Source organism: Gnatocerus cornutus, chromosome 5 (assembly GCF_029298725.1).
Source record: "Gnatocerus cornutus isolate USDA-ARS CGAHR chromosome 5, icGnaCorn1.1, whole genome shotgun sequence".
In the NCBI taxonomy this organism is placed as follows: domain Eukaryota; kingdom Metazoa; phylum Arthropoda; class Insecta; order Coleoptera; family Tenebrionidae; genus Gnatocerus; species Gnatocerus cornutus.
In genome coordinates this window covers 6,148,209-6,168,859 of record NC_142237.1, presented here as the reverse complement: position 1 = coordinate 6,168,859, position 20,651 = coordinate 6,148,209, and the positions used below count along the sequence as shown (strand labels likewise).

General features: G+C 31.2%; 1 protein-coding gene across 5 annotated transcripts in view; it reads right to left on the bottom strand.

Annotated features, from left to right (window-relative positions):
* The window catches only part of LOC148173907 (PDF receptor-like), a 50,212-nt gene that overhangs the window by 10,634 nt on the left and 18,927 nt on the right, over positions 1-20,651 (bottom strand). For 4 of the 5 annotated variants that reach the window (XM_088037257.1, XM_088037260.1, XM_088037259.1 and 1 more), the window contains exons 1-7: positions 12,259-12,346; positions 11,654-11,719; positions 4,264-4,368; positions 4,073-4,215; positions 3,934-4,025; positions 3,755-3,884; positions 169-380 (exon numbers count right to left, since the gene is read on the bottom strand). In XM_088037257.1, coding sequence (XP_087893383.1) covers positions 169-380; positions 3,755-3,884; positions 3,934-4,025; positions 4,073-4,215; positions 4,264-4,368; positions 11,654-11,702 — 731 coding nt within the window. In that variant the 5' untranslated portion in view covers positions 11,703-11,719; positions 12,259-12,346. Of the gene's footprint in view, positions 1-168; positions 381-3,754; positions 3,885-3,933; positions 4,026-4,072; positions 4,216-4,263; positions 4,369-11,653; positions 11,720-12,258; positions 12,347-20,651 lie in introns of those variants that run through there. The other variant, XM_088037258.1, reaches the window with a different exon arrangement.

Below are 20,651 nucleotides of genomic sequence, written 5' to 3'. Positions count from 1 at the left end.
GCAGATGCATTCCTTAATTGCTCCAAATCTTGTCATCAACTTAATTTATTGATCGAAACCCTCTTCCTGTTCCCAACAGTAAACTTAATTTGTAGTCAACTTAAATATTTACGCGACATCGATTCCGAACAAGTATCAAACATACACATGCAACAAACATCAATTTACCTTTTGACCATCACCATCGTAATGACCCACGCGGCTGTCATTAGAGCTGGTGCTGTCCACCCTACATAAAAATATATTTTTATGTAAGAATACTCTTGAAACACCATGACTGTAATCATATTGTGCAGATAGAGGCCTTCAATGAACATCCACATGAACATTGCAGTTTTCGAATACTCCAAAAGTGCCGAACAGGCTTCATCCAATCCAGGCTGCAAACAGCAAGATTTAAGTCGAAAACTTGTACGATTGAGGCTTTCAATTTGATTAATTCCTTCGAGTGAGTGGAAGTGGGATCTTTTTAGTTTCGAAGCGTGAAAATTACATTTCAACCATCGACATAAGTGATCTGTTTTAAAGAAAGGGCGATGAAGGTTTAGATTAAAGTTTACTGAGTAGTGAGCGGACATTGATCGATTTTGTTCAAGCGGTGTAACATGACAGCATTATAATGCATATTTTCTTAATATTTTCCTTCAAGTTGAATATTAGTTTAAACAGTTTTTTCAATCGGCCAATCTTATAAAGGTAAGTTTCTTCATTTACGACTTGAAGTGGTACTATAATCAAGTCGAAATTTCATCTTAGAGTGTGGTAGGAAGTACTTGATAAATGAAACATTTTAGAAATTTCAAAGTTGGGAACAAGAAAACTTTACACCAACTACTAAAATCCAGTAGTTATGATCCAAGTTTATATGAAATGTAATAATGTGAATTTCAAGTGGAGCACTACTGAAATAAGCCCCAATATTGACAGATTTACAAAACTTTTACGTCCAGTTTTTGTTCGTTATTGAGTTTTTTGGGCTTTTTATAAAAGTTCAGATAATGAAAGTTGAATAAAAAATAAGATCTTAATTAGTTATTGTCTCTTTGAATGTTAAAGTTTTAATAGATTATTTAATGGGTAATTTTAGATGTTCAGGAAAGGTATAATAATCTCTCTAATTTGTACATTCGTATATTTTTCTAATTTGTACTCATATAGCGAATAAAACGAGCTTATTAAAATTTAGGAGAAATCTGTCTCTAAAATGACTTTTTTGCAGGTAAGTACTATCTATGCATATCATATTAATTTCTTATATATATGCTCACAACTTGCGATGCTTAATGTTTGTCATAAAGTTAAGATAGAATCGTTTTCTTTTTGCTTTTTCCACGGAAAATGCTATAAACTCAATTTTACCTTACCAGTGACGCCCGGTGCTAAAATGGATAAAATTTCCTAAAAATCTTTTCTTTTTATTCCAGAGATGCTCTCTTTGATATTCCCGTCGTAGTTTATGACTTTGAGGACATGCATTTCAACTTCCTTTTTACGAGAGTGAACCCTATTTTCACTCATTTATCGGTTTCATGAAAATAACAATCATATTATCAATAGTTTAAGTAGATTGTGGGATAAAGGTGAGAATGTTGGAGTTGGACAGTTCAGTTTGGATTTTAAAAAGAGGCGACCCGTTTTGCTCTTATAAGAGATTCAACCCTAATTTCAGAACGCGATATCTTCGTTACTATGAAATATATCGATGTGAAATAAAAACGAATGGAATGTCCAAAATATTTTCTAGACATTATCCGGGGCAAAAATTAAAAAAAAATGTTTAATCACCTATAAATTAATTGATCGTTCTTTGCAGCGATCCAAATTTTTCGTAAGGCCGTAACTAGAACAAAAAATAAAAATCGACTCCGGATAATGTCTAGATTTAATTGTAAATTGATATGCAAAAAGAGCGTCTAATTTATTCATAAATAAATGAGCTATGGCGATTTGAAAATTCTTGATTCAGATTTTGTCAAAATTTTGGTAATTTATGACCAGCTATTAGAAGTTAACCACAACTTGTAAAATTAATCCAAAGTTCAATTATCCAATGTTTGCCCCTACAAGTAGACCGGACCTTTTTAATATGTGAAATAAATTGAGTTTCGGTACTTTTTTCCATTCAAACAATGTAGAGTTGGTTATGTGGAAAGGGAACATTCATTTGAATAAGTATAATTAATTAAAATATCACTTATGTAATTGTGGACCGGTTTACACAATAATTTAATTGAAATTGGGGACAAATTCTTACTACCTGCACTTGGCCGACCAAAACTGCTATAAATTATGTCTGGACGTTTGCAATCTAGCCTAATTTTAAAGCTTTCGTTTATCGGGTAACGCCTTAAAAATTTAAACTCATCATTTTGCTGTTTTTAAACCATGATTATGTTTATTAATAAAGTTGAAAGTCACAAAAGTAAATCAATTAAGTATGTATTCAATAATTTATTAATTAATCAACGCAAACCAAATAAACACCGTCACCAGAGTCACTTAGCACACACACCTACACAAATTTTTACGCATATAAAACTTTTATTTGATCGTTGTTCAGACGTTTCTTGAATGCGATCTTTGAATCACTAATTTTTCCACAATTTGGGGTTGTCAGAAGTGAATAAAAGTTTGCATTACACGCGCGTTTAAAATGAATGATGAACTAGCGGCATCGACGCTCTCGCAGTTAATTTGACTACTCGTTAAACATTTATTTTAGTCACTTGTTTAATTAATAACTATTTTGTATTTTCACGTGAACTTTTTTCCGGACAATCTCGTTGAAAATATCAATAATTTTACGAAAATTTTATTTAAGAGCAAAAACGTCTTCAAATTTAACTAAATTATAAAAAAAATTAAACCAACAACTTATTAACAGTTGCTGCATACTTTTTATCTACGATCTTTCCTTCTGGCCAGTAAAATTAAAATCTGTACAAAATCTTCGAAAATTAACAAGACACATTTATTTTTATAAAAATCACTCCATATTCTTTATCCTGTAATTGCCAAGATAATTACGTATTTCAATAAAAAAATTGACGTACCAATGTAGGAGTTTTATGCATAAAAATGTAAAAAAAGTTTTTCGCGTCTCAAAATTTTATCAGTTTTTGTTAAATGTCTTGGCAAAAACTAACTTTTTCGGCGACTTTTATAAATTAGTTGGGAAGCTTATTTAATTACCTTTTCAACGATATACGTATTATTAGAGTTTCATGATTTTGCTGATTCTTTGAATTTTTCTAAGATTTTTTAAAATCCACTGCTATTCTGCAGGATTTTCTAAATACGGGTTCAAGATTGTCCGGGATTCATTTAAATTCATTTGCTCTATACTGCATTCACTGTATAGAAAGCAAGCGCAAATTGAGAGTTTTTCTAGACTTCCTTACAATTTCTCAGTCTGCATCTCTGAATTTCACAGGCAAGTGGTATTTCCATAATAAAATCGTTTCGAAACTCGTGTTAAATTGCCACAACTAAAAACAAATGAATAAATTGTGAAAGACGAATCGTTTCCGTTTTTTACATGAGTTCCATATAGAGCAACCAGAAAATAAGTAAATAAGAAATCTTATCTTTTTGTTAGATTATCTTTATAATTAAAAAACTGTTTCCCGGTTAATTCCCCAAGTTTCATATTTCGCGAGCGCGTCATTTACACTTGTTTGTCTCAAATAAAATCGAATCAAAGTTACGTAGACCTGGTAGGAAATCTAATATCCTTTATATAGCCTTTACTCACCGTATGTTCGATTACTCGATTCTGAACAGTAAGTTCTTGATCCACATATTTAATGAGACGAAAGAGCACCTGGAGAATTGTGGCGAAAAACAAATTTTTGTGAATTTTTGTCCTGTTGTTTTTCAAGACCCTGCAAACGATTTTTTAGTTGAATGCGTGGATTTCAAAGTAACACTCACCTGTACTGGTAAAATATAAACAGAGAAATGAGTAAAGATACGAAAGAAAACGATAATCCCACTAGTTCTATATTTCGCGTATTTCTTATGATCTAGAAAAATCAAGTTAATTTATGATTATTGATTGAGAAAGGCTTACTTGTGGGCATTCTTTGATTTCGATACACATTTTTAGTAAATCAACTAACTGACTTAGGATGCAATCTTGATAATGTGTGTAGCCTTTGTTAGAATCGTCTCCTTCCCATTTTCCGTTATCTTGGCAGACTCGAAACGCTAAACCTGGAAGAATTTCGTTTTATTTCTTGTTGAAGGGTTGTATGGATATACCGTCAGGACGTAATCCTTTTAATTGGGGACACGGCAACGTGACGTTCTGTCCCGGAGGCGTAGGAGGCCAGCACAGGTAATTGTCGAAAATGACGGGACACCATGCTGAAATAAAATAAATTTGTAAATAACATCGCGACTTAATTGTTAACATTCTGAGAGGTAGAATTTAATTTTTTGTTTAAACTTCTTTGAGCAATATTCATATTATTAACAGAAGTATATTTTCATTAAAACCAACCAAATGAAATATTTGCACGAAATGAGTTTTTACAAATCCCTAAAGATCACATAAAAAATAAAAATAGGAAGTAAAAAAAAATACAGGAATTATTTATACATTGTGTTATTCTTCCTCTTATTCTCTTTGTCTGATTTTTATTTGGATAAAAAAATATTTACTTTATTAAATCCTCTCTTATTATTTAGAAATAAGCTAAAAAGTGTGGTGCTGTTTGACCATGAGAATGTAAAGCTGTAATTCAAGAACGATTGTATAGGTACAGCTACACCTCTTTGTGCTTTCCAATAAACGAATTCCTTGGAAATGCTTGTTACACACGGTTTCAAGTCAAGCATTGCTATTTGTATGATATGACTGAATGCATCGAAGGCATTGATTTATTAAAAATCGTTTTGTTTTGTTTTTCCATTGAAAGCAGTACATGAATTTCGTTCATTCGTATCATTAGATATGAATGTCGCACTCAAACAAAAATTTAAAACCTCCATTTTTATTAGAGGCAAATTCAATTAAACTACGGAAGCGTAGAGAGTCAACATATTTTTTTTAAATAAATGACAATGTCAGAAAATAAACCGCATTGCCCGAAACTGAAGCCGCACTGTGCAACCAATCATAAAAACGTTATTGTTCTGTAAATTGTGTGGTTTGGACATTCCTCATCAAGTTCAAAAACAGATAAAGCATAATATAATAAGAATGCAATAAATGAACATGCCAAAAGCGTTTTATATTTATTACTTCTGTAGATATTTTAAAAAAATAAAAAACTAATTTCGGAGAACTTAGAAATTTAGGGAAAAAGAATTCATACTGCGTTTATTAACGAACGAAAACATTCACAATTTTGTTCGAAAATTGTAGTAAATCATAAAATTTTTCAAACATTGTCAACCGAGTTAACTGTTAACAATGTAATGCCTGCGACCAAAAAAACGTAAAAACAACACAATTTCGTTTATCAGGTGTACTAATTACTTAGGAATTAATATTTTTTACCTGCGCTCCCGAATCTCTAAATTCGGTTAAGGGCGGATTGTGTTCTGAAAATACATACTTACCTAATAAAAAGTAAAATTTAAATTTTCAGCTTGAATTTTAGGACTTTTTTTTGGAGATGAGAACAAAGAAATTGATGACATGAGCGAGCGTCCGATAAATTTTTCATGGCTCTATAATTCGAATTTTTCTAAATAAGTATTTTTTATAGTGACTATTCGGCAAATTGGTTTGGTGAATTAGAAAAATCCCCACCTATGGCTGGCTGAAAGCCGTGAATTATGAATTCATTCACATGCTTAAAATATATAGATAAAATTATTAATCCAAAAAGTTGAAATAATGTAAATATTATTAAAAGGTCGTTAAAAACTTATAAATGACTGTGCAAATTTTTGGTTCATTAAAAAAAACAATCAAAATTTCCAAAGTAGTGAGTAACTTCTACTACAAATTTCATTATTTTTGAATGAAAACTGTTTCGAAATTTTATAGGAAACAGTGCTCTAATTTTCAGTTTACTTTAAAAATAAAAATTTCTAAAAATGTTGGTTTTTAATTCAAAATTTTGATATTTTTAGCACCGATAATGAACAGATTTCAAACATTAATTCCTCCAAATTTCATAGTACTAGAATTAAAACAATGCAAGTTATGAAATTTTATGACATGGTTGAAATAAAAAAATTCCAAAAATCTTTTTTTGCTCTAAAATTTTGAAACTTTGCACACTAAATAAACAGTTCCAAAGTAATAACTCTTTTAAAATGAAAACTATCGAACTTTCAAAAATTGATAGATTGTCTAAATTTTAGTTCATTCTAAAAATGAAAAAATAATTAATAAATGTGTAAATGAAATAATCTTTACTCGATGATCTTGCCCTGTCGGGGACAATTGAAAATTATGAAAAAGTCTGCTAAATTGTCTGAGTTGATTAGAAAAAGAAAAAACTCCACAATTTTCCAAACTAACCAAAAAAGTAACTTGAACGTTATATCGCTTTCTACTTGTATTTCTTTCTTCAAATTTCATTTCAACTCCAAGAGACTTGGACAATGATCTTTACAGAAATTGGCCTCATATGGGGTGTTAGGTGTAGCCCTGTCGGGGTTGTTCAAAAGTTATGAAAAGGTGTGCTAGGTTGTCGAGTTTAATTTCCCATGTTGTTTTCCACTGTTCAGCAATTTGTAGAACATTCGGTACAGTTCCAAAATTTAGACCGATGTCGACCTTGGAAAGTGCAAAATAAATAAGATATAAGTAAGTAGGGTAGACTGGGTAATTAAATATAGATAGGCGTCCAAATATTAAAATAATAAAATATAATTAATTTTTTGAGTTGCATATTGGGTTGCATTTAATATTTGCTAGGGTTGTAAAATTAGGTAAATCACTCTGTAGGGTAACTAACTATTCATTCAAAGCTGCTTCGATGCAAATTTGCGTTAAGAACTTGAAATGTTTTCTGGCAGTGTGATTTTGTTATGTATTTTCTGGCATTGCCACTTTAAAAAAAAGTATTTTGGCCCTTCTACGCTTCCGTACATGACTAATAGACACAATTAAACTAAAGCGCAATTCTACCAGGTAAGTACGGTTACTAATTGATTAATTGATTGATCACAATAACATGAGCCTATTAGAATTAAATTCAGCTAATCGATTTGGTGTGAATTCGAAAATGATTAGTGTTAATCGCTGTTGCATATTGTGTGAAACTATTTAAATTTTTGTCATTTTACATAATGCCGGGTTTATGGTTAATAAATTTATTCCAATATTCATAACATACTCGCTAATCCCAAACGTGAACTCCAAATCCTCCACGCAAATCTACCACCACGTGAAATATTTTTAAATGGAAAATATACAAAATGTGTTTTGTTTCAATCCAAAGTTTGGACGAGCGCCTTTCAAAACAACAGCTTTTTTTATTAAGAAGCCTCCAAGGTATTAACAATATTTTTCTATCTCACCCAACGCAGAAGGATTATTTTAAATGAACAGCTTTAATTTCACGTTTTAGTGGAAATCGTTAAAAATATCAAGTCGTCTATTATGATTGCTATGGCAAATTTTCACAACTAATCTTGTCAAAATTATTTCGTTCCAACAAAATTAAAGTGGACATGGCTCCCTACAGTAAAGAAAACAGTCAAGCTTCTCGCTTAGTGTTAACCGCAATCAAGAACTTAAATCTCCAAGGCGGCGCCACCCTGAAGAACATAAATGACTACATCAAGGAAAAATATCCAAACTGTCAAAGTAGCGAGTTTCAGTTGAAGAAAGTCATCGATAAAGCTCTTGCATTTGGGGCTTTGACCAAGACACGCAACAGATATGATTTGGGTGAAGTTTTGGATCATGTTGTGATGGCAAGAAGGCGCAGGAGAAAATCAGATGGTGAAAAGAAACATCGGCGCCGGCGACGCAGGAGACATTAGGAATTTGTCTTGTATTTCATATTGTAATTAAATAGATAAATATTTTGGGGTGTCTTAAAGAGTTTCAAATGAGTAGATCATGTTTAGAGAAGATTTAATTTCAAACATGCAAAGAAATTTTGAAATTGGACTTGGCAATAGTTTTAGAAAGAGAAAGATTTTAATTCAGAATGAAAAGCAGCGAAGAAGTTTTGATTCCGAGTATCTAGGAAAAGCCGATCATGGCATGAAAGAAAATCCTTTCGATTTCCTGACTGTTTCTTCCAGTTGTGAATTTTCTGTTATGTCTACATTTAGGTACAGCTTTTCTTCTCCGTTTTCTTCGCTTGCCTCTTGTACTTCCGTTTTCTAAAAGTTTCCATTACTTTGCATCTCGTTCATCGTTGATTGGGTTATGTTAATCTTTCATAAACCTTAAAACTCACTAGTTTTGAAATATTTCGTCACATAAAATCAGATTTGGGATAAAATTATAGTTTTATATTCGTACTCACTTTCTTTTCATTGAAGATGCAAATATTTTGGAAGAGGAGATAAAAGGAAAGTGATAGAATCATCAACATAAATTACTAATTCATTTTATAAACTTTGAAAACTGATTAGGCACTAATATAACATGTATTTAGGTATGAAAACTGTTTTACTAAGTACTAGGTTGATTGTATAAGTAAGTGATAAACTGATTAATATATGGAATCCTACTCTAATAATAAGAATACAAATGCAAAAATTGTGTTTAATAATTAATAATTGGTGGACGATTGGCTATACTGATTAAAGTAGAAGGTATTCTTGGTTTCTGTTTTCTTGCATTTTGGAATCTTAGGGCCGCTTCTGACAGAATTTTTTTTTTTGGCGCCACTAGGGTCTTTGAATTAGAACTGCGTTTTTGGTTCGCTGCAGGTTTAGAAGGACTCTTCTTTTTGGCGGGCGTTACACTCTTCTGGGTTGTTGTTTTTATTGTAGTTGTTTTGACTGTTGTTGTTTTCACTGTTGCTGTTTTGAGTGTACCTGTTTTTTTTGCAGTACTTTTCGTAGTTGTAGTTACTTTTTTTGTTGTTTTTGGTTTGGTGGTTTTTGGTTTAGTGGAACAAGATGCACGAGCTGTTAAAACCTAAAGATTATGGCATAAGTAATATAATCGTGTATAGAATGCAAACTAATTGTAATAAATTAATACCTGTGTTTGATAAGGCTCCAAAGAATGATAACAGATATCCTCTCGTAAAATGGGTCTAAGTGAACCTGCTAAATTAAATTTGGTGTCATTCAAGAAATGCCTAATTAGGATCGTGTGGTTTAATGTACCATATGATTTAAAAATTTTTTCAATATGTGACTGTCAGTATAACTGTCAAATGTTTCATTGATACTAAGTCCTACGTTTTCAGAGATTTTGTTTTTCAATATAACTAAATCTGAAATTTTTTGAATCATGTGGTACAGTAGCGGCCACTGAGCAGTTTACACATTGATTTTTCTATTCTAAAATGAAAAAATTGCAGTAACGCACCAACTTTAAATGTTATGTTGTGTTCAAAAAGTTGTCAAAATTCGATTTAAAACTGTGGTTAAAATCAAAATCAAAATACAAAAATAGTTTCCCCAAATAATGCTCAAAAACTAGACTAAAAGCTATTTTTCCTGCAAAGAATAGTTGTTCTCGAAAATACAAAAATACGATTTTAAATTTCTGCGGTTGCCTTGACTTTGCACTCACTCTATTTGTATACTATTATGTTATCTGTGAATTATGGTTTATAAAATTGGTAATTTAGTCGCTTAGAAATAAACAAAATTATATCGTTTTTCATACCTTTCATGTCTGATTCAATTTCATTTGTTGTTCAATATGAATAAACACTCTAGACAGCAACACTTCACCCCCAAAATCACCTTTAACTTGAAAGATAAATGTTTGCATACGCTCGTAATTGATCAAACTTTAGAACTTGACGCAAAAAAATTGTTTTTATCACCAATATTTTGGCGTTGCGACGCCTCAGAAGTGTAATTATTTGCGATTTTCGAGTTTTTGTGGAAACAGTCGCGTATTTATTCAGCGTTATGCAGATTTGGAAATTTTAGTTTCCTGAAACTGCCTGGAATAAGTAAGTACACTCAAAAATTCTCTACAACTGTCGCTCGGATAAAAGCGTCACATCTTTTAATTTCTTTAACAAAATTAAGACGGACCGTTATATTAAATTTATCCGACAGTTCATTCACAAAGTTTTTTATGGTATACGAGGATAAAAGCGAAGTAATTAAAATAAACTTCTCGTTTTTTACAGCTTAGCACGATCTCACTGACTAACCAAGCTCGCCCTTCTGGTTTAATGTCACCAATTACTAAAATTATTTCTAAAAGTTTTTTGCAATTTTTTGATTAAACTAAATTTAATATTATAACTAATTGTAATATTAAAAAATTATATCAATTATTAAGAAATTTGTTGTTTATATGCAGGAACGAAACACTTTAGCATCTTGTATTTAGACAGTTTTTAGTTATTTTTAATCATCAAATCAATCAAATCTGTTTTATTGCGATATTTTAAGGGTTCATTCTATAATTGGTTGTAAAAGAAATGTGCCTGATTTGATAAGGTTTCTTAATTTCTGTCCTCCTAACTGCAATTTCTGGTGTAAAACGTGTGAAAAAATCAGTTAATAGCTGCACTTTCAGCTCATTTAATTATATCTTTGATACCTTTGTATCCTTTATAAATTATATAATTTCTAGTAAATTATGAAGGAAAAGAAGTATTAAGAGAAAAAACAAAGACAAGAGTGTACAGAAGAACTCTCTCATTTAGAATAATTTGCCCATGTTTTCTCTTCATTATGAATAAAAGATACAACAATACTTTTTTTATTTTTGTGGCCCAGGACTTACAGAAGAGAATGCAACGTTTAGAAATAGACTTTTTCTTCATTGACTAGCAAGTTGAATCGTTTTTATATGTTGATTAAAAATCAATAAGATCACAAATTTTACTGATTTGTAATAAAAAACAATTCAGAAAAGATACGAAAAAGAAATCATTATTTTTATTTACATTCGAGCAACTGTAAGTGAGATTTTACGGATCGAGAACAATGTTTGCGGCTCAGGCGGAATTTGCCAAAGAAGATTTAAGATCGTTACAGGGTGAGATTTTTAAAAAGCTTTTGTTAACTGTATTAAAAATGTTGATATGAGACATAAGAGAATTTTTGATAACGTCATTTCCAATTGTCGAACCCACTAATAGATGGCGCGACTAACAAATTTAATTTTTATTTTGTTTTTAAAGGTGGAAACATAATTTTTAATAACGAATCAACTTCTGGAAATAATTTTTGTCAAGATTGTTTTTCTTTTAAATGCCCCTGAGCGGTGTAATCTGACTTATTTTGCTGCACTGCAGTAAATTAACTTTATCCAACGACAAAAAAACGTATGTTTTAAGTAAATCAATTGCCGCTTGCATGTCGGTTGATTAAATTTACTTTCTAAGTTAATTAGGTACATTGCATAATTGCCTTTGTTCTTGAATTACAACTAAAAATTGATCATAAGCAACCAAAGAAGAATTTAAGTAAGTACCGCTATTAAATACAATACATTAATTCTATTTTTTTTGTGCATATTTAGGTACCTACACTATCTACTTTATAGCAACTTTTCGGAGAGATTGTATTAACAGATACTCACTTTCATTATACGAATGAGTAAAGTTGTCGTAGCAGGTCGTGTTGTTCATTATGATTTTGTTGGGATCTGCAACAAAAACAAACACGTTTATACGGCACATAGAACAATAAGGCGAATCTACATAATATTCAAGAATTGTCTATTATAGTCCTCTCTAAAAATTCACGTCAGCGCTTTAGAAGTCAAGATCAGGAAAGCTCATAGCAACTTCAAAGTAGAGGGACTCTACAAGTTAAATAATGATCAATAAAAGACAAGTTTCAGCTTACTTGCATTAAACTTCTGCTCGTTGAATTTTTTTATTAACGGAATATGTTGTCTGTTTGCAAATAAAACAATAAATTAGTGATAACTTATGCGAATGTAAATTCTTGACTATAAAAACGACTAAAAATTTTGTGTTTTATTTTTGTGTACGTATACAATCTACCAACTGGCGCTTCCATTGTGTAAGCGCACGGAACCTAACAAAATGTGGTAAAGAAGTAAAATATTTTATACTCATTTGCATCATACAGCAATATTAAAAATTATGCAAAAACTTTAATATGAAGTTGACTGAAACATTTTAAACGTATTTTTGTTTCTTGTTTGTTTATACTTACACTAATAAGCTTAGAAAACTGTGCCCTAGGAAAACATTAAAGTTCACACCTATTAAAACTTTTAAGATAACGTCACACTGTTGTGTGAATTAAGTTTTCTAATCTGAGTTTGATTAAATAAGTGATATCTTATTTTAAGATAATGCACAGATATACAATCTTTCCCAGAACTTGCAAAATCTGAGTAGATTAGCAAAAAAATTTTAAACTTATTAAATTTTAAAATATGTAAAACAATTTAAAGTTAGAATTATTAACAATACACATTTATTTAAATTTAAAAAATTAATAACGCGTTTGAGATTGGTGAACATCAAACGAGGACCACTACCAATCGCTTTTATTTCAGATTGGTAGCAAAATATGGAGAAAATCGCAAGAAAATTACTGTTAGATATTTTAAAATTCTTAAAAAGCCAAATATTTAGAACTGTTATTCCTGTCCATTTTATTATGCATTCACCATTTAGGGCCGAAATAGTTACATTCAAGCAACTTTATGTCGGATAGCAATGTTACTTGTAATTTTCGACGACGCCGCCGGCGACGCCATGAATAAAATTACTTTTTATTTTCATTTTTAAGGTGGAAACGTCATCTTAAATAACAAAACAACTTGTGTAAATAATACTTTTTTGTATAAGTCTTTGTTCTGGTGAAGGCTGCTTTCTTTTTAAACGCCCATGAGCAGCCATCTAGTGTACAGTTCGCCCAACGATCTAGTGCGGTTATGGCTTTGACTTTTCAATCATTTACAGCCACCTTAACGCAAACCCCCTTAAACATAATAACCATCAAGACTGACCCGCTGTGTAAAAATATTAATTGCAGTTCATTTCAAAGCAGATAAAACGCAACCACTCGAGAGTTATTATATTAATGGGGGTTTGCGGTTAAATGCCTGTAAACGATTTAAAAAAGATAATGACCTAGATCGTTGGGCAAACTGTAATCTGATTTTTATTAGCCCTGTTCTGACAGTGCAAAAGTAGTGTTCCTATTTTGCCATGTGTGCAACGGAAAACTGTGCTTTACAATTGAGGAGACCAAAAAAAATGTATTTAAGTACAAATTAACAGAATTTCTTATTATTATCTATTAACCCTTCTCACTATAGTTTGGATATAAAAATCTAAAATCTAAAAATGTTTTTCTTTCTTGAGTTAATAAATTATTAATACCAAGATATAATTACCCTTTACCAGAACTAAATACCAAAACATTTTCCTTACTTAAACAATAATAATTACATTAATTTAGAGATTCATTACAGTTGCTGCAGCTTCTAGGAAGTTGTCGAGTTAAAACTAATGATCAAACTTTAATTAAAAGATGTAGGCATAATAATAATAATTAATTGACTATCTAAACTACTCGTAGCTCGTTTCGATCACCTTTATTTTCTATAAAAAATGGAAATTTCTTTGTTGTATGTTTTTTCAATTATGTAATTATATTCTTAAAAAATACAACTTTCGTAGTACTTTTCAGATTTCAACATGGCTTTTCATTAGAATAACTATATTTGGGTATCTGAAAGCCCGATCAGAATTTTCCTTTAGTAATTATTGCGATAAGACAACAACCAGTTCACACTTCTGTTGTGGAATTTATTACATATTGTTAAATATCTTTAGAAGGAAAATAGTAAACCGTTTAAAATTTTGATCAGAGTTGCCAACGGTTCGGTGAAAAAGCTTTATCAAAAATGCGAACGTTGTATTGATGCAATCATTTAAATAAAAAAAAAACTTATTAGAAGACACGTTATCGGAAACTTCAGTCGCTCAAATAATTTTTTAATAAATTGACCAGATAATTAATTTCGTAAAAATATCAACTAAACGTCTTTTTCTAGAATTATTTGTAGACGCCAAATTTAAAATGCGGCTCTGTGATTGGTCGTTCAGTAAATCGAATTTTATTAAAACTCCCGCAATTTCTGCGAAATGTCAAATTGTCACTAAATTGTAGAAACATTAGCAATAAACGTGTTTTTGTTATGTTCAGTGCAAATTAGCAGATATTATATCATAACTTTACGTTTTCATCATTTAATTTGGGATTAAAAAAGGAGTGCAATGAGATTTTTTCCCAGCCCCGTTGACCACAACAATTCATAACAATCGTCACCTTACATGTGACAAAAAAAATCTTGCAATGCATGATGAGGCATGATTATAAATCTCCCAAGAACTGCCCTAGCTGCAGTCAGGATACAAATTTGGTAAATAACTCTTATTAAAACACTTTGATAACTCATCAAACATTTTCTCTAGTTGTATTTACAACTCTAATTAGTCTCATTTAAATTAGAACGGACTCAGCAATTAGTTGTTTTCAATTAAATCAGCAAAATTCACAATTATCACTAATTCAACACACTTAGAAATATCTCATATCAACGAGGAAGATTTGTTCAATGATTCAACTCACTCACCTCTTTCGGTTAAAAACAGACAAATAACGGTTATTTTTATAAACTTTATACTCTGCTGGTTGGATTCAGACTAAAGAATTCTTTCCTAAAACTTCCATGTTCCCAACCGACTGGATTTTTATGGTTTCCAAACGCATAAATATCGGTGATTAGGCACGGCCACTTGCAGCTGTGTTTATATTTTGTGAGAACTTGCTCGGTCTCACCCTCTTAAAATAAACAACCATCGAGAAAATAACCATTTTAATCTTAATTTCAAATGAATAAATGCCCTAAAACTACATTTGGAAAAACTTAACGCTACACAATCAAATTGCATTTATTTTTTGGAATCGCATTTTTTTCATACTAATTATAATCCACCATTTGAACAAAGTTGTTCAAATAACTTCAGTATTGTTTGTAGTATCTCGCTTCAATTGGATCAAAACTGATCATATAATTTATTTATTGTTCTCAAATAAACCCAGATAATCAAATTATCCGAGCGTGGTTTTATTTAATTCAAACAGAATATAGATCATAATAACTAAGAGCACATTTTTTGAGACGTTGTAAATAAATTATATTTAATTAAATGATTAGCACAAATATTTACAGCAAGAAACTTTTTTAATCAGGAGTCACGTCAAAATTAACTTTATAAATAGAAAACGATTTCTTTTTCGCATAAATTTTTAATTTATTCACATACAGTTTATCTCTCATGATCTCTCATTATGTATAGTAAACACTATTTTATTTTTAAAATCAAATTAATATTAGATAATTTATGTTCTGTTTGGTTATTTTAAGCAAAAAATATGCAGACCAAAGGCAAAGCAATAAAAATGCCAGTGGAAGTATTCAATATCTGTATTGATGGAATGCAAAATGTGAATATTGTACATGACATGTTTTCTCGAGTTTGTTGAAATTTTTATTGAAAACTTGCATTGTTGTTGTAATACGTGCACAGCAAAAAGGTTTGGTTTCAATTGTAAAATGCAATTCAGAGGAGCAGCGCGCTATCGGCATTTGAAAACCTGTGCAAATTAGATTTTCTAATTTAATTTGAATGCGTTCGGCATTAATAAGTTAGAAAGGAGATTACTAACGTGGCGGTAATTCCAACATTTCAATTTATTTAAGAACTGCAGCAAAATATGTTTAGAGTAGATACACACAACGTTTGCATAAGTAAAGATTTTATGAGAAAAAATAAACCTAAAGACACAATCTAAGAATCCAATATAATTATAAAAAAACTTTTTGAACTAATAAATCTCAGTTAAAAATTCAGTTCTTTCTGATTTCCCATTCAAAATTGCAATAAATTGCTTTTTGCAATAAAGTTACAAACGATTTTTGTAATTTTAGTAGAACTGTCGCAACTGGTATAATAAAGCTGCAAGAAAATTAGGTCGTTGATGATTTACTTTTTTTTGTGAAGTAAGCAATCAACGGGTCCAATTAACTGACAACATACACTCCAAACAATTTTTGATAATGACACATCAATGGCTGAAAATAAAGTAAAGCTGTCACTCTTCTTTGGACGCTTTCAACTCTGTAAACTTCACTGTACATCTTTCTAGTAATCCTCTATTTAAAGACGCAAGTTAAATAAAGTTGTCACTCTACCTTATTCGAAAATCAACACAGTTAATGCAGTAGTTAAATAAACATGATGAAACGATAGTCCATGCGATTAATATTAACTGCACATGGACCCAATGCAACTAATTTTCATTAATTCTTGATTATTTGATCAGAACTACCGGGAAAGTTATTATTAAAAGTGAACAAATAATTACATTTAGCAATTGGGTGGTTTTATCCGCACTTTATAAACGATATCGATAGCATCGCCGTTTTATGTACTTCTGAAATTTAGCGGCCTTTACGAGCTCTAAAAGAGAAAATCAACGACGTGAAAATTGCGAAATCTGATCACCACAAAAGCTGTTGCAGAAAGTTTCAGTTGGGTAAAATCTATCGAACGGAATTTATGGTTTATCAAAGCATGGCGCCGCGGTCCCACAAGTTTCTTGTTACCACGTTATAAGTCATTTTCGTCAGACTAATTAACGCGGTGTAATAAATCCATTGTTGTTTCCATAGTGGACGTAATGGTGTTTCCAAGTTGGCGATCCAATCATATTGGTGTCATTAATTTCGAAAATTATCTGATTGGGAGCACAAATTTCGCTGGTTGCATGGAAAATATAACCGTTTCCGATAAGTTACTTCATTAACAGGCACTTACCAAGAACTTGATTCAAATTATAAACCGACTTATGTACAAGTTGCAATTCGAATTAATTAGTTTCTTGTTTACCGGATTAAGGCGGAGGCTGGATTCATTTTATGAAGCTTCAATTTCTTTCGAGGTCATGAGAATTAAGTTATCGTTAAAATCATAAGAGTAACTGCTCTTTTTCAATTCAGGAGTTCTCATTTGAAGTAGAGCAAATTGGCTCTAGTATACCTACTCAAAAAGATAAACTGGTCCTTAATAGTCGTACTTCAAGGTGTACTTTAGTTAGCAAATTTACGCTACAGTGATTTCCGTTCTTTCACGGTTCTTTGGTTTTCATCTCTCGTCAATTAAGCTGAAATCTATTCTGTCTAAAAGCATGCAACCTTGGAAAACTTTAACTTTGAAAACTCACAATTATAAACAAGCGATAGAAGAGAAAATGCCGTAAACATCAACCTTTTTTGGATGTCAACTGCTGCGCTTTTGGGAGAAAGGATTTAAACGAGTATTTTGAAAGAAATCGATTTAAAACTTTTGATTGACTTTTCTTGCAAAGTTTCGTGTTTCGATAATCCAATCTAACAATATCGTGTCTATACAAACAAAAAAGATATCATCAATAATAATTACGATAAATTACTTCTGAAAACTTCTGGTAAAAGCGAGGATAAATGAACATTTATTGCGATTGTAATTACCTACTCCTATCAAGTATTTGTGGAAAAAAGCGAATAATTCCCTCAATGTTTGGCAGTAAAGCTTTGATCTGCGTTGACGCAAATCAAATAAGCAATAAAAAGACGTGTAGTGCAAATGGTTATAAGCTCTATATGTTGGGGTTGAATGATTGATTTTTATTAGGCAATGAAAAGTCGTCAATCCACACTCAAGCAGAAATTAACTAAATTAAGAGTAAATAGAAGAACATGGTTGATATAATTTTTATTGCTTCATAAAAATCAAAAGTACTAGTGTTATTTGGTTTAATACGTCTATGATGTTGAAACGTTTTGTTCCAGTCATGAAGGTTACGAGTTAACGACATATTTTATTTTAGCGGTCGATTATTGTCAGAGAATTATTCCGTTAAAACTGTCAGTTTGGTAAAAATTCTATTGAAAAAGGGTGCTGACAGTTGCTTTGCTGTAATTAAAGTTGAGCACGTCAAATCCACACAGGAAGTTTTTGAGGTGTCAATGTTACGGACTTCAATAGGAACGGAAACATTTTTCATTAGAGCTGACAGTAGAGAGAAAGAATATTTATTTGTCTTGTCACCTGGATAAATATTCCAATTTAAACTTTAAACTCCTTTTGCTGAAATAAAGAGGATAATAGTTAGCTTATTTACGTGTTTATACTAAGAGTGAACACTTTTAAATTAGATCCAATAGATCAAATAAAATTGCAGCATTTATTTGTTTTTGCATTCTATGACTTGCATAAGATTTCAGCACCAACGCGAATTCTTTTAAAGTTTTTCGTGCCCGCATGTTTTGCTCTCACTGAAACAGTTTGTGTGCAACGTTGGTTGCAAGCGGAATCTCATTTTTCAATTCTTAAAATAAAGGTGGCCTTAGTGGAAACATGCCTTGAATCAAAAAATTCCGTTTTTTGCGTTCCCAAAAACTTCGTTTTATGCAAGTTTTATTTATGTTTACTGCCCACTCATGACTGATTTTCTGGCTAAGTTTTATTCAAATATGGAAAATAACACGCTGGAAAAACAATTTCATTGTAACCGACACGGAATTTACGCAACATTTAAATTTATTTTCGACGGTAAAACTACAACCCGCGCATTTCCAATAATTTTACACCTCGGTGAAACATTATGAAGAAAATTTAAACGCAGCAAACCCATGAATTCCACAGTCAACAAATTTCGGACGAAATGTATACTGGAACAATGAAAAGTCATTTCTAAAGATGAATAGCTTTCTGATCCTAAATCTGTAGCCCATCAGGTCAGGGCCGTCAAAAAAGCAAGATCTCAATCTTTTCAACGATGCATCACCATAAAAAATTGATGTAATAATTCTGAAGTTATATGCAAAATTGCAGTCTAACAATTTTGTAAGTTTTCAAGAAAAAGTGAAGTAAATAAAATTTTGTACAGTAGAACATAAAAAAAATAATAAATATGTTTTTCTGAATCTAGACCAAACGGCAAACGGACTTTAGATTCAAAATCAGGAGGTCATTTTATTTCTCCATCACAGCTTTTTCCCAAAATTTGTTGACTAGTCTTTTTTTTTTCGCCAATTTATAACGACTTAAAAATAAAACATGCCTCAACACCACATGTCGATTTGTTAGCTACGTATAGTGCGGTATTTTTAGTTAATATACAGGGTCCGGCAACACTTGTGTCCACCCCCAAAATCGTCTTTAATTTTAAAGATAAAACTTTCAAAATTTGCATACGCTCACAGTTGACAAAGCTCTAGAAGCTGACGTAAAAATTTGTTTTTTATCACTGATAGTTTTGGCGTCGCGACGCCTTAAAAATGTAATTGTTAGGTAATTGTGAGGGTTTGTGATATCAACCCCTAATTTAATTTTTTTTCAATATAAATATGTTAAAAATATCTGAGATATTATTTTAGATTCAATGCAAATTGTCTTCAAAATTTGAGGAAAAAATGCTGTTTTATCAAGTTAGTTTCCAATTTTATTATGTCAAAATTGAGAACTACGTTTACACCCATCTGTCAACATCTTGTGTCACAAATGACATCTATTCTTTGGCTCGCTTTAGATTGTAACAAAAGTCTTACTTGGTGAAATTGTCACTTTGTCGATGTTAATTAACGATTTCTGGTGTCCATAAAGTGCAACATGCCCGTGGTAATCAAAATTAACCTTATAAAAGTGAGTGAAGTGACTTGTGAAATTTTGGTGTAAACGTAGATTGCCGCTGCACTGTCAAAATTTTGAAAACTAACTTGATAAAGCAACGTTTTTTTCGCAAATTTTAAACACAATTTGCATTAGATTTAAAATAAAAACTCAGATATTTGTACCACAGTTATGTTGAAATAAAATTGAATTCGCGTATATTTCCGCAAAAACTCAAATATCGCTAAAAATTATACTTCTTAGGCGTCGCGACGCCAACCAAACCGTGATAAAAAAACAAATTTTTACGTCAGCTTCTAGAGCTTTGTCAACTATGAGCGTATGCAAATTTTCAAAATTTTATCTTTAAAATTAAAGACGATTTTGGGGGTGGACACAAGTGTTGCCGGACCCTGTACATATAGGGATTGAAGTAATTATCTTTGATAGATAGCGATAAGAGCCGTTTGATTAAGTCAAAGGTAATTTGCTCCTAATTGGGCTGTTACTCATCATTCATTGCGTGGTATAACATGTCGTTTTAACTGCAAGTAAACGTATTACTACAATTAATTATTATTCTTCGAATTAGTGTAGTTGATAGTTAAAATCTGCTGGAAATTCGAGGCTTTCTTCTTATCTTGACACCTATAGTCGTAAGAAGACCGCTCGTAGTTACGCTATGAAGTTTCGGCGAGAGCACTGTACATAATTTTTTCAACTGCTTATTCTGTAATTATTATGTATAAAAAATGTTTCCATGTTTAGTTTAGTTTAAAATCATCTTTAATTTTAAAGATAAAAATTTGTTTTCCGTCACCGACAAGTTAGCCTCGCAATTTAAAAATTATACTTTTTTACAATTTTCAA